Below are 14,161 nucleotides of genomic sequence, written 5' to 3'. Positions count from 1 at the left end.
AACAGGCCTGCTTCTATCTTGGAACTTACATTCTTGGTGGGTGTGGGTGCGGGGTGGGGCATTAAGCAAATAATCACACAATAACTAAAGAATTACAATTGTTATAGGTGCTGTGAAAGGAAGATGACAGTTTGGTAGCTTTTAAACATAAAGCATATTCAAGGAAGTCTTAATCCGCTTTAAGACCTTCACAGGAGAAATTCTACACACATTCTTTAAAAAGTCATTGTGTATTCACTGTTTTCCCAACAAAAGAAAACATTATTAATGATAGAAAAAATAATATTCTAAAATACCTGTGACAGATTTTCTTGGTCTTGAAGTGGTATATCTGAAAGCCTAAAGAACCTGGGTCTTAGTTTTTTGCAATTTTGAACCATCTTTATGATACTGTTTACAAGTCGTCTTAAGTCAGTATTGTTATGCCCAGAATTCGTGATCCCAAAAGACCACCAGGGAGCCAAGTCCGATGTAAAAGCAAAAGAGCCTTTATTGGAGCTAGCTCGAGCTCAATCCCCTACCTGCACCAACGAGATACCGGGGGGGGGGGGGGGGGGGGGGGGGAGAGTTTCAAAAGGACAAAAGGTTTTATTGGGGCCTAGGGGCAGTTGGTGAGGTAATGGCTCTGGCCTCAGCTGATTGGCTGGGGAAGGGTCCGAGTCCTGTTAGGCAGGTGGGGGGGGGGGTTACTCAAGAAGAGGAGGTGTGGTCAAGGTGAAGGACACAGAACAAGATGGAGTCGGCCGGCGTAGGCCCGCCCTTTCAAGTATGTATTTATCATAGACTTTTAAGTAGATAGCAGGAGCATCTCTCTGCCACCATACCAGGGGTAGCCCTGATCCAACTAGTTTTCTATGTGTAAAGTCACGGTGCATACCTTGTGTGTGTGGTTGCAATTCCTACATTTTCTCATTCCTGTGTTTTCATGTAAAATGTGAACAATTTATGAGAAGCCTCTGTCTCTACCTTGATCTCTGTTGTTTCTCCCTTGACCCAGTTCCCTAGGGACCACTTGGAAAGAGGATAGAGGTAATGAGAAGGAATGGGTAAACTAGAGCAGTGTCCCTGGGCTCTACCTAGCTCTCCACTAGCCTGTTTCCATTTCATCATGGCAAACGGTGGTATTCTTCCAAGGCTACACTTAAAGGGGTAATGCAGGAATTAACTCTTCAGTGAGGAGATAGCTGGCATCAAAGAAGATGACAGCTAGATCTACTATTACTATTTTTTAAAATTAAGATCCAAGACTCATAAACATAGTACTGGCCCCCAGACACACCACAGCTCAAATCATGCATGTGCATTAACATGTACACACACACACACACACACAACACTCTCTCTCTCTCTTTCTCTCTCTCTCTCTCTCTCTCTCTCTCTCTCTCTCTCTCTCTCTCACACACACACACACACACACACACACACACACACACACACACACCCATCCGTGCAGCTTAACTCCTTTCTGCCTCCAGGTAAACCCCTCATCTTTATTTGTCCCATTGTGGTTTCTTTTTCACCTCAAGGATATTTCTGATCTAAATTTACATTTTCACTTGTGTGAAGTCACTTCTGGGAAGAAAGAAAGAAGGCATATATAGTATGATTTTTCTGTGACACTACAGAATCTTAAACTCCCCTAAGTGCATATATTCTATCAACTATACCACCAAATAGGCTTCGTGCTTGCCTAAGTGACTAGAATCTCATTTATGTCACTTGAAACATTCATCCATAAAAAATGCTCTTGAACAAATGAGAGAAGTTAAAGATTCTAAACTTAGATTTAATTTTAAATTAGAGTTCAAATTTCACTCTATTTTTTTCATTGTTTATTTCTAAGTTGTAAAGCGCATATCCTTCACAGTTTAAAATTTTAAGTTCCCCATAAGGTTTTTATCTTACTGTTTAAGCTGCATAGGATTGTAGCTAAAGCCTCCTTGGCCCAATTTAGCCCCACCTTCCCCTTCACTCCTCCTGCTCTCCTCCCTCCCTCAACATCTTGTGGTACATTGTCAGGGGTGCTCACTGGCCTTCCCAGTGCTTACTCGTGGCTGAGATCAGGGAAGCAGATATGCCATAATAATTTTATAATAATCTGGAGTTTCAGTGAAGCAGGAGTATGGACTGCAGTGTATGGAGTATGGAGGGAGGTGGGTAGAGGTGGGGGAGAGTTTCCCACTTTGCGTGGAAGGTTAAGATGGTCTCTGAAAGTACATGGGAGAAACAGCCTCCTTTATAGAAACTAATACCCCACTTTCAGCCCACCTCCCTCCCAGTAAAATACAAACTTAAACTCTAGTAAAGAGTTGTCCACATGTAAGGGCTTAGAATTTTAATGTTGAAATGGACCTTAAAGATTTATCTCAACAGCGGGGGTGCCTGGGGAGCTCAGTCGGTTAAGCGGCAGACTTTGGCTCAGGTCATGGTCTCATGGTTCATGAGTTTGAACCCTGCATTGGGCTCTTCTGCTGTAAGGAGCCCACTTTGGATCCTCTGTCCCCCTCTCTCTGCCCTCCCTGTCCCTACTCCCCCACCCACCCCCTTGTGCACTCTCCCTCTCTCTCTCAAAAATGAATAAACATTTTTTTTAAAAAAGATTTACTCCAACACTCCTTTCTTTTTTTTAATAGCAGAGGAACTTAGAACGGCAAGAAAATATTTGCCTGGGGCAAAGATGGGATTAAAGTGTTTCTGAGAACTCACTTTAACAATTAAGATACTTTTTCCTTGTGGGGGTGTTTACGTTAATGAATTGGAGCATTTTAAATGTCACATAATTCCTTAGAAAAGTTTAATTTATTCTATTCACAGGCTACTCGTGATATTTTATGTGTCTTATCTGCAAACACCTATCAAAGGTAATTATAATTGTTTTTAAATCACACTGTCTTCAGTTACTAAGTAACTACTGTAATATTAAATGAATGTGTATTAAATCAGCATTTTGATTAAGAAAGACATGAACCAATCTTAGATGTTCTCTTAAAAGACTGAATATATTATTCTTAGAGATTTCTTTTATGTGTTTGGACTTGTTTTGGAGATACTTATATTTGAATTAATTTAAAGTTTAAATCAAGTTAAACTTTAATATATGGCTAGAATTTAAAGTCCATAAACAGAAGTAAGCTAAAGTTTTATTTGGGCAGGTTTTTTTTGACTTTCAGAGAAAATATAATTATTTGTTTTTCTGCACAATCATGAAATAGTTTATTCTCCATTTATTGTAAAGCCATTTGCTGTATCACTTTTTTTTTTTTTTGGTGGTGGTTTTAGTGAAGTCACTAGAATTGTGGCATAAACATATGTGAGTAAAATAACTCAGATCACACATTGCTAAACATATGTGAGTAAAATAACTCAAATCACACATTGCTACCAGACATGAGAAGTAGATTGTGAAGAAAATTTCCTTCTGAGGAATATCTTAAATTAAATTTTATACTTATAGCTGTATCATTAAATTTGATGTATTTAATGAAATTTATTTTTAGGACAGTTTTAGATTTATGGAATATTTGTGAAGTTAGTACAGAGAGTTTCCATGAGCTCCATACCCCTGCTTATATTTTCAGTAAAGCATTTCATATGGTTGCTAGAAGAGCTAAACAGAACCCTATGTTTGAAATGGTTAAATCTTATTTGTTGAAATCCAAATCAAGGCACTTAATAGGCCCATGTTCTGGGTCTTAAATCTTAATAGACTTTGTTTTGGTCAGATAGAGACCAGGGAAATATGCCTTGATGCAGTAAAAAGAATGTTTTTAGAGCCATGGGAACTATTCACATAAAGAATATATGATGGCACCCGGGATATTTAATTGGATAATAGAGGACTGAGAAGTACTTTGTGACTGTCTTCAAATATTTGAGAGGGTACAGTGTGGAAGAGGACAGACTTGAGGGGACCAAAGGGTGGAAGATATTTAGCTCAAAGGAAGGAGGTAATTACAGTCCTGAAAGTGACAGCCTTGTGTGTGTGTATGGGCAGAGGAGTTTTTTAAATTACAAAAATAATACATGTGTACAGTAATACATTCAGATGAAGTAATATTTCAAGAAAAGAGGAAATGTTTCCCTCCCTTAGAGCTACTACTCATTGGTGCTGATCACAAATGGCTTCATATGTATCATTCTAGAAAACACTTCCAAAAACACAATAGTTTTATAAAAAATAGAATCAATATTATTGTTATGTAACTTTTTATTTTTATTTAACAGCTTTATCTTGGGTATCTGCCTAGATCTTCCTCATACTTTGTAGTGGTCTCCACATTTTATTGTTCCTCATATGAGCGATTACGAAGTACTTAGCTAGTCCCTCATCAGTGGGCATTAAGATTATATTTATCTTTTTGTCATAACAACAAGTGCTAAGAGTAATGAACATTTCTGTACATATTTCTTTGCATACTTATTTTAATATTTAGAATATTTAGTATTAGAATATTTGAAATGGGACTTTTGAACCGTAATTTATAAATGTTTATAATTTGATAAATCCTGAGAACTTATTGATGGGAGTGTCCATTTCTCTGTATCTCCATGAACACCAGTGTTATCAAACTGAACTTTTTCTGACAGGTAAAAAAAGAAAAAAAAAGGTGGGGGGAAGCGGGGGGCTCATTTTATTTTATCCATCTTTACCAGGGAAGTTTTACATCTTTCAAATGTCTGGTGTATTTGTATCTCTTGACATTTGAAAATTGATTTGTAGGGTATTTTAATTTATATTATAGACAGTAACCTTCTGCCTATTACATGTATAACATTTCTTCTAGGATATCAATTTATAGTTTATTAATGGTCTTTGCTTTATAGAAGTTTAGAATTTCTGTACAGTCACAACTATATATTTTCTGTGTTAATTTGTTCCTTAGAAACACCCACATCAAAATCATTAAATTACTTCCTCATATTTTCTTTCATAATGTTTATTTTTTGCCAAGTAATAAGTACATATTTAAAGTGTACAACACAATGACTTGATGTACATATATATTGCGAAGTGATCACCACAATCAAGTTGATTAATACATCTAACACCTATATCACCTCTCAGTTACCTTTTTGTATATGAGAATGCTTAAGATCCTTACTCTCAGCAAACTTTAAGTATACAATACAGTATTATTAACTATAGTCACTATTCTGTACATTCTTTCCTCAGAACTTTTTCATCTTACAACTAAAAGTTTGTATCTTTTGATGAACATCACCCGCATCAGCCCCCACCCCACAGCCTCTGGCAACCACCATTCTATTCTGTTTCTGAATTTACTTTTTTTTTCTTTTTTAGACTCCACGTATATGTGATACCATAAAGGATTTGTCTTTCTTTGACCTATGTCACCTAGCTTAATGCCCTCCTGGTTCATCCATGTTGTCATAAATGGCAGAATTCCCCTTTTTTTTTTTAAATTTTTTTTTTCAACGTTTATTTATTTTTGGGACAGAGAGAGACAGAGCATGAATGGGGGAGGGGCAGAGAGAGAGGGAAACACAGAATCGGAAGCAGGCTCCAGGCTCTGAGCCATCAGCCCAGAGCCTGACGCGGGGCTCGAACTCGCGGAGCGCGAGATCGTGACCTGGCTGAAGTCGGACGCTTAACCGACTGCGCCACCCAGGCGCCCCTCCCCTTTTTTTTTTAAGACTGAATAATATTCCCTTGCTTATATATACCACATATTCTTTATCCATGTGTTCAGTGACAGACACTTCAGCTGCTTCTATATCTTGGCTATTATGAATAATGCTGCCATGAACATGGAAGTGCAGATATCTCTTCAAAATATGGATTTTGATTCCTTTGGATATGTTCCCAGGGGTAGGATGGTTGGATCGTATGTCAGTTCTCTTTTTAGTTTTTTGAGGAGCCTCCAATACCGCTTTCCATAATGACTGTACCAATTTACATTCCCACCAACTGTACACAGGGTTTCCCTTTTCTCTGTGTCCTCATCAACACGTATCTTTTGTCTTTGATTATAGCCATTCCCATAGTAGTGAGGTGATATCTCGTTGTGGTTCGGAATTGTATTTCCTGGATGATTAATGAAATTGAGCACATTTGCATTTTTCCTGTTCTCCTTCAGAAAAAAATGTCTCTTCAGGTCTTTTGCCCATGTTTAAATCAGATTATTTATTTATTTATCACCATTGGGTTGTATGAGTTCCTTATTTACTTCAGCTATTAACTCCTTATCAGATACACAGTTTGCAAATATTTTCACCCCTTTCATAGGTTGCCTTTTCATTTTGTTGATGGTTTCCTTTGCTGTGCAAAAACATTTTAGTTGATGTGGTCCCACTGGTTTATTTTTGCTTTTGTTGATGGTGCTTTTGGTGTCAGACTCAAAAAATCATTGTGAAGATCGATGTCAAGGAGGTTTTTCCCTGTTTTTTCTCATAGGAGTTTTATGGTTTGAAGTATTACATTTAAGCTTTTCATCCATTTCAACTTAATTTTTGTGAGTGGTACAAAATAGGAGTTTAATTTCATTCTTTTACATGTGAATATCCAGTTTTCTAAGCATCATTTATTGAAGACACTATCCTTTTCCCATTGTGTGTTAGTGCCCTTATCAAAGATAAATTGACCATATACACATAAGTTTATTTGGGGACTCTATATTCTGTTTCATTGGTCCATGTATCCACTTTTATGCCTGTACCATACTGTTTTGATTACTATACTTTTGTGATATAGTTTGAAGTGAATAACTATAATACCTGCAGCTTCATTCTGCTTTCCCAAGATTATCTTGGAAATTCAGGGTCTTGTGTTGTTCCATATGAAATTTGGGATCATTCTTTCTGTATCTGTGAAAAATGTCATTGGAATTTTGATTGGGATTGCTTTGAATCTGTAGATTGCTTTGGGTAGTATGGATATTTTAACATTAATTCTTCCAAACCAAGAACATAGGATATCTTTCTATTTGTGTAGTCGTCAGTTTCTTTCATCAGTGTCTTACAGTCGTCAGTGTAGAGGTCTCTCCTTGGTGAAATGTACTCCTTCTTAAGTGCTTTATTGTTTTTGATGCTATTATAAATGAGATTGCTTTCTAAATTACCCGTTCAGATAGCTCACTGTGATTGTGTGGAAATGCAACTGATTTTTATATGTTAACTTTGTATTCCACAAATTTACTGAATTCATTTATTAGTTTTAACAGTTTTTTGGTGGGGTCTTTAGGGTTTTCTGTACGTAAGATCACATCATCTGCAAACAGTTTTACTTCTCCCTTTCTTATTTCTTTTATTTATTTTTCTTGCCTAATTGCCCTGGTTAGGACTTCCAATACAGTGCTGGAGGGAAATAGAGTGGGCACCCGTGTCTTGTTCCTCATCTTCGTGGGAAAGTTTTTGAGGTTTTCAACATTGAGTATGAAGTTAGCTGTGTGCCTTTATTGTGTTGAGGTACATTCCTTTGGTACCTAATTTGTTGAGAATTTTTATCATGGAGGGGTTTCGAATTTTGTCAAATGCTTATTCTGTGTCTGTTGAGATAATCAGATGGTTTTTATTCTTCATTCTCTTAAAGTGGCACATCAAATTTATTGATTTGTATGTATTGTACTATCCTAGCATTGCAAAGATAAATCCCACCTACTCATGGTGTGTGGTCCTTTTAATATGATGTTGAAATAGGTTTCTGGTATTTGTTGAAGTTTTTTACATCTATGTTCATCAGGGATATTGGCCTACAATATTCTTTTCTTTTATCATCCTTGTCTTGCTTCAGTATGAGGGTAATGCCAGCCTTATAAAATGAGATTGAGAGTGTTCCTTCCTCTTAAATTTGTTGGAAGAATTTGAGAAGGATTAAATAAGGATTAATCCTTATTTAAATGTTTGGTAGAATTCTCCAGTGTAGCCATCTGGCCCTCCACTTCTTTTTGTGGGGAGATTTTTGGTTACTTATTCAGTCTTCTTACTAGTTTTAAGTCTATTCAGATTTTCTATTGCTTTGTAATTCAGTCTTTGTAGGTTGTATATTTCTAGGAATATGTTTCTTTGAGATGTCCAATTTGTCAGTGTATAATTGTTCATAGTAGTCTCTTATGATCCTTTGTATTTTTGTGGTATCAATTTTAATGTCCCCACTTTCATTTGTGATTTTATTTAAATCTTCTGTTTTTTTCTTAGTCTTACTAAAGGCTTATTAATTTTGTTTATCTTTTCAAAAAAACTAGCTCTTAGTTTTATTGATGTTTTCTATTGTTTCTTGTCTCTTATTTCATTTATTTCTATTATGATCTTTGTTATTTCTTTCCTTTCGGTAATGTTGGGCTTCATTTGTTCTTCTACTTCCTTGAGGTATATAATTGTTTATTTGAAATATTTTTTTCTTAATATAGGCATTTACCAGGATAAGCTCCCCTCTTAGAACTGCTTTTGCTTCATTCCATGTTTTGGTATGTTGTGTTTTTATTTCATTTGTTTCAAGATATTTTTTATTTTCTTTTGATTTCTTCTTTGATCCATCGATGGTTCAGGATTAGGTTGTTTAATTTCCGTGTATTTATGAATTTTCTTTCTTTCCTACTATTATTGATTTTCTAATGTCATACTATTGTGGTCAGAAAAGATACTTGTTATGATTTTAGTCTTCTTAAATTTATTGACCTATTTTGTGACCTAACATAGGATCTATCCTAGAGAATGTTCTGTGTGCATCTGAGGAGAATGTGTATTCTACTGCTGTTGATGAAATGCTCTGTATATATTTGTTAGGTCCATTTGGTCTAAAGTGTAGTTCAAGTCCAATATTTACTCACTGATTTTCTGTCTGGATGATCCATCCATTGTTGAAATTGGTATTGAAATCCTCTACTGTTTTGCATTGCTTTCTCATTCTCCTCTCTGATCTATTTATATTTGCTTAATTTATTTAGGTGTTTTGATGTTGGATGCATATAGATTTATAGATATAGATGTATATATGTATATATACATATGTATAGATATATATATCACATATATATGTATATATACAGGCATATATATATACACACACATATATATGTATGCATATATATATGATGCTTATATGGTATGCATATGTATGTATGATATGTATGCATATATATATTATATATATATATTATATATATGATATATAGAGTTACCCCTGCTTTCTTTTTATTTCCATCTGAGTGGAATATCTTTTCTCATCCCTTCACTTTCACTTTATGTGTGTCCATAAAGCTAAAATGAGTTTCTTTTTTAAAAAATTTTTTATTTAAATTATCTGTACACCTCATGTGGGACTTGAACTCACAACCCCAAGATCAAGAATCACATGCTCTTACAACCATTTTACATATATACATCTACATCTATAAATCTATATGCATCCAACATCAAAACACCTAAATAAATTAAATTATGTATAATTTGTTTAGCCACTCTCTTTGGGTTGGAGAATTAAATTCATTTACATTTAAAATAATTGTTGATAGATAAGGACTTGTTTTGCCACCTAGATGCTTTCTGTTTCATAGTTCCTTTCTTCTTCTCATGCTGTCTTCCTTTTCCATACTGGTATGCTTTGTTTCCTTTCTCTTAATCTTTTGTGTATCTACTGTAGTTGTTTGCTTTATGGTTCTCATGAGGCTTATTACATGCCAATAAAAACTTAACTTCAATCACATACAAAATCTCAGCTTTTTTCTTTCACTTCCCCTTTTTATCCTTTTGATGTCACAATTTAGATCTTTCTGTGTGGTATCCATTAACAAATTATTACGGCTCTATTTATTTTTAAATACTTTTGTCTTTTTACCTTTATGCTAGAGTTAAGTGATTATATACCACTATTACAACATTAGAGTATTCCTAATTTGTGTAGTCAACTTTACAGTGAGTTTCATATTTTCATATATGTTTAGGTTACTAATTAGCATTCTTTCATTTTGGCATAAATAACTTCCTTTAGCATTTTTTTAAGGCAAGTCTAGTGGTGATGAACTCACTCAGCTTTTGTTTGTCTGAGAAAGTTATTTCATTTTATCTGAGGGATAGCATTGCTGGGTAAAGTATTCTTAGTTGGCAGATTTTTTTTAGATTTCTTATTTTTGAGAGAGAGGGAGGGGGAGAAAGAATTCTAAGCAGACTCTGCGCCAGCAGCAGAGAACCCAGCATGGGCTCGGTCTCACCATGAGATCGTGACCTGAGCTGAAATCAAGTCAGGCGCTTAACCACCTGAGCCACCCAGATGCCCTGCTTTGTTGGCAGATTTTTTAGTGTGAGCATTTTGAATATAACATCTTATCCTCTCCTGACCTGCAAGGTTTCTGCTGAGAAATCTGCTAATGGCCTTAGGGGGGTTCCCTTTTATGAGGTAATTACTGCTTTGACAGTTTATTCTTTGTCTTTCGTTTTGACAATTTCATTATGATGGGTCTAGTGAATTTGGGGGGGGGGTGGTTAATTTGTATTGGTACCTGGAGCCTCATGTGCTTGGATATCTAGATCTCTCCAGATTTGGCAAGTTTTCAGCTGATCTTTATTTTTTTTTTATTTTTTTTTAACGTTTATGTATTTTTTGAGACAGAGAGAGACAGAGCATGAACGGGGGAGGGTCAGAGAGAGGGAGACACAGAATCTGAAACAGGCTCCAGGCTCTGAGCTGTCAGCACAGAGCCCAACGCGGGGCTCGAACTCATGGACTGCGAGATCGTGACCTGAGCTGAAGTCGGACGCTTAACCGACTGAGCCACCCAGACGCCCCTCAGCTGATCTTTAAATAAGATTCCTGTCCTTTCTCTTCTCCTTGTTGGACTGCCATAATATAAATATTGTTTCTTCTGATGGTGTTCCATAATTCACATAAACGTTCTTCACTCATTTTCATTCTTTTTTTTTTTCCTCTTCTCACTGGTAATTTCAAATTAATCACTGTTCAAGTTCCCATGTTTTTGCTTCTGCTTGATCAGGTATGGTATTGATGCTGTATATTGCATTTTTCATTTAATTTATTGTATTTATTGGCTCTAGAATTTGTTTGGTTCTTTTTATAATTTCTAGCTGTTGAACTTCTTGTTTTATTCATGTATTGTTTTCCTAATTTTATTTAGTTGTCTGCACTCTCTGTAGTTCACTGATCTTTCTTAAAACAATTATTTTGAATTCTTTGGCAATTCATAGATCTCCATTTCTATGGGGTCAGTTACTGGAAAATTATTGTGTTCCTTTGACTGTGTTACACTTCCGTGATTTTTCATTTCTTGTAGCCTTGCCTTGATCTCTTCAATTTCATGGAGCAATCACCTCTTTCAGATTTTAGGGTCTGGTTTGGTGAGGAAAGACCTTTACCTGCAGGTGGGTGCAAGGAGCCAGGTAGGGTATGCTGTTTCCATTCTTGGGGAAGGCTCAACACTGTAGTATTTGTGCAGCTCTATCAGCTGAGTTTAGCGTCAGTGAAGATTGCAGGCGTCTTCAATGACCAAGGCTGTGGGTGTCTGTAATGGTGGTGATCTGCTGGGATCTGCAGTGGTGAAACTTCTGGGGACCACTTGATCTTTTCTCCCATGGTGCACGTTGTGGTCAAGGTATCTTGACCCCTGGTATCTCCTTTGGCACTGGGTTTGTCTTGTGGGTGCCCTTGTGGTCATGGTGGCAGTGGTGTTTGATACATGGGTGACCATGGGACAGCTGTGTTGCTGGGGATTGGAACTCGTGTGCTTGCAGAGCAATGGTGGCTCTGGGCTCCAGCAGTTCTGGCTAGCCTCCTGTAGTGGTGAATCTGGTTCCTAAGATGTGAGTGTACGTGGAGCAGGCACAATTCGGGGACTGCAGCCTGGGCATTCATGGAGAAACAATGGCTTCCGGGTGCGGGGCACTGGCTGGCTCATGTTGGTGACAACTTGCAGGACACGGATGTGCATCAAATGACTGCAAGGCTGGGGTCTGGAGTGCAGGCACTCATAAAGCAACAGTGGGTCTGGGGTTCTGGCTAGCCTGCAGCAGCGTTGGTTTCACACCTGAGGCATTGGTGTTTGCAGAGCAGCCACAGAGGTCTGAAATGCTGGTGTACGCAGAGTGGCCATGTCTCTCTACCTGATATGCACAGGGCTTGTGTGAGGGCTTGTGCGGGACGGCAGCCCTGCCTCCAGAGTGGTGCAACGGCAGCTCCTGCTGGGAGTGGTGCCGCAGTGTTTTCCTCCCAAGGGTTTCTGAGTGCTTTCTTGTTTGAAAAATACCTTTACTTAGCCCTCACATTAAGTTGATGGTTTGTTTAATAGGTATTCCTGGGATTTTTTTCAGCATTTTGTAGATGTTGCTTTATCGTTTTCTAGCATTGAGCATTACAGATGAGAATTTTTTTAAGTTTGTTTATTTTAAGAGAGAGAGTGTGAGAGAGTGCACAGGCTGGGGAGGGGCAGAAAGGAAGAGAGAGAATCCCAAGCAGACTCCATGCTGTCAGCACACAGCCTGAGCCAGGGCTCAAACCCATGAATGGTGAGATCATGACCTGAGCCAAAATCAAGAGTTGGACGCTCAACCAACTGAGCCCCTACACATGAGAAATTTTATATAAAGTTTTGCTCTCTGGAAATTTATAGAGTTTTAAGATATGCATGTGCATATGTACGTGTGGCTGTGTGTGTACTTTATATGTTTGTTAACTTGTAGGACATTTAAATCTGAACATTCACATCTTTCTTTACCTCAGAGAATTGTAGGTCTCTTCATCTTGTGCTTAGCCTCTCTTTTTTGAAAATCTGTTGTTGCTTTTTATCAATTTAATTTCTTTAATTTTTATCTATTAATTTTTCTGTTTGCAGATTTGGTTGTATATTCACATTTTAAATTAGCTACTAGATTTATTCACATCAGTGGCTATTCTCAAGGCCTCTCCTCTGCACAAGGCAATTCACTGCAGCATTCTGTTGTGCCCAGATTTCAGGACCAGTGGGAAGCCACACCCCCTGGCCCCTCCCTCCACTGAGCAAGTCAGGAAGGGGCCTCAAGGGAAGCAGAGTAATTTGGTGATTGTAATGCTTTCCTGACAGGCCTTCCCCTGACCAGCCTTTAAAAATAAAAAATAAAAAGTAAAAAAAAAATCTCTGGATCTGTGTGTGCCCTTGAACTTCCCTTACTTCGTACTTTCTTACTTGAACTGTGTAACTTTTCTCTCCAACCCCAAAATCCATATTAGAAGGCCTCTCTGCATGTAAAACTGAAGTCTCCAGTCTTCTCAGTGGAACAATGAAATAGTTCTGTACCTGTTGTGTGAGTCTAACATGCAGCCTAAGAGGAGAAGGGCAATGTTTACACTGTTTATGCTGTGTTCCCTGCACAGTGCCTAGGGCTCAGTAGGTACACCATACAAATCTTGTAAACTTTTAGACATAAGCTTTTCTGGAAATAAAAATATTTATATGCTTTACCCAGTAATGTTTATTCTAGAAATTTATCCTAAGGAAGTATTCAGGGATGCTCAGGGTTTTATGTACAAGGATGTTCATGGTACTTACAGTTGTCAAAAATGAAAGTAACTCAAAAGTCCAGCAGTACTTATCTAAAACAATATATATGCTTGTCATGGTTGAATATTTAATATAAATTCTTTTTTAAAAATTCACACAGAGGTACAATCTCCTGCAATCAGTAAAACCTATTTTATCTTAACCAAAGCATGGCTTTTTTATATACCTTAAATAGGATAACTGTCAATCCTGCCTTCGTATTGCTGTAATTTTTAGTGATATTGTCTAACATTTTTATTTTTTTTTGTTCATGTTACTGAATAGTTTAGAGAGAATCAAATTTTTTAAATCTAAGAACAAATAAATGCAGTTTATTTTTATGTAATCATAGTGGACATTCAATAAATACAGAATGTTTTTTATTCCAGAAAACAGCTCCTTGAACATGGTGAGGTAAGGCCTTCATTTTAATCTCTGCTATATTTGTGTGTTAAATTCTAGTTCAAGGGTAATTCACAAAGGTACTGCCTTGCACTGTCAGTCGTGCTTCTGTGGTTCAGCACTGGTAATACATTTTGGCGATCCTTCCCATTCTTCCATCTGCTCTTTTGAACAGTAGGAAGGATTTGAAAACCAGAAGGCTCATTGACGACCACGGAGCATAATTAAATTACCTTCATTAATTCATTCATTCTTTTATCCGTTCAATAATAAAAGCA

At 37.0% G+C, this 14,161-nt stretch overlaps 1 protein-coding gene across 1 annotated transcript in view; it reads left to right on the top strand.

The window, feature by feature from the left end:
* Window positions 1–14,161, top strand: part of DPY19L2 (dpy-19 like 2) — a 94,302-nt gene that overhangs the window by 61,502 nt on the left and 18,639 nt on the right. Inside the window, exons 16-17 of the mRNA XM_047097360.1 lie at window positions 2,815–2,861; window positions 13,871–13,895. Coding sequence (XP_046953316.1) covers window positions 2,815–2,861; window positions 13,871–13,895 — 72 coding nt within the window. The remainder of the gene's footprint in view (window positions 1–2,814; window positions 2,862–13,870; window positions 13,896–14,161) is intronic.

The sequence above is a fragment of the Lynx rufus genome, unplaced genomic scaffold (genome assembly GCF_022079265.1).
Source record: "Lynx rufus isolate CCGP_SWC_20201006 ecotype Redwood Valley unplaced genomic scaffold, mLynRuf1.p SCAF_4, whole genome shotgun sequence".
In the NCBI taxonomy this organism is placed as follows: domain Eukaryota; kingdom Metazoa; phylum Chordata; class Mammalia; order Carnivora; family Felidae; genus Lynx; species Lynx rufus.
The sequence above is the reverse complement of the archived record's forward strand: the minus strand, read 5'-3'. Positions and strand labels throughout refer to the sequence as shown.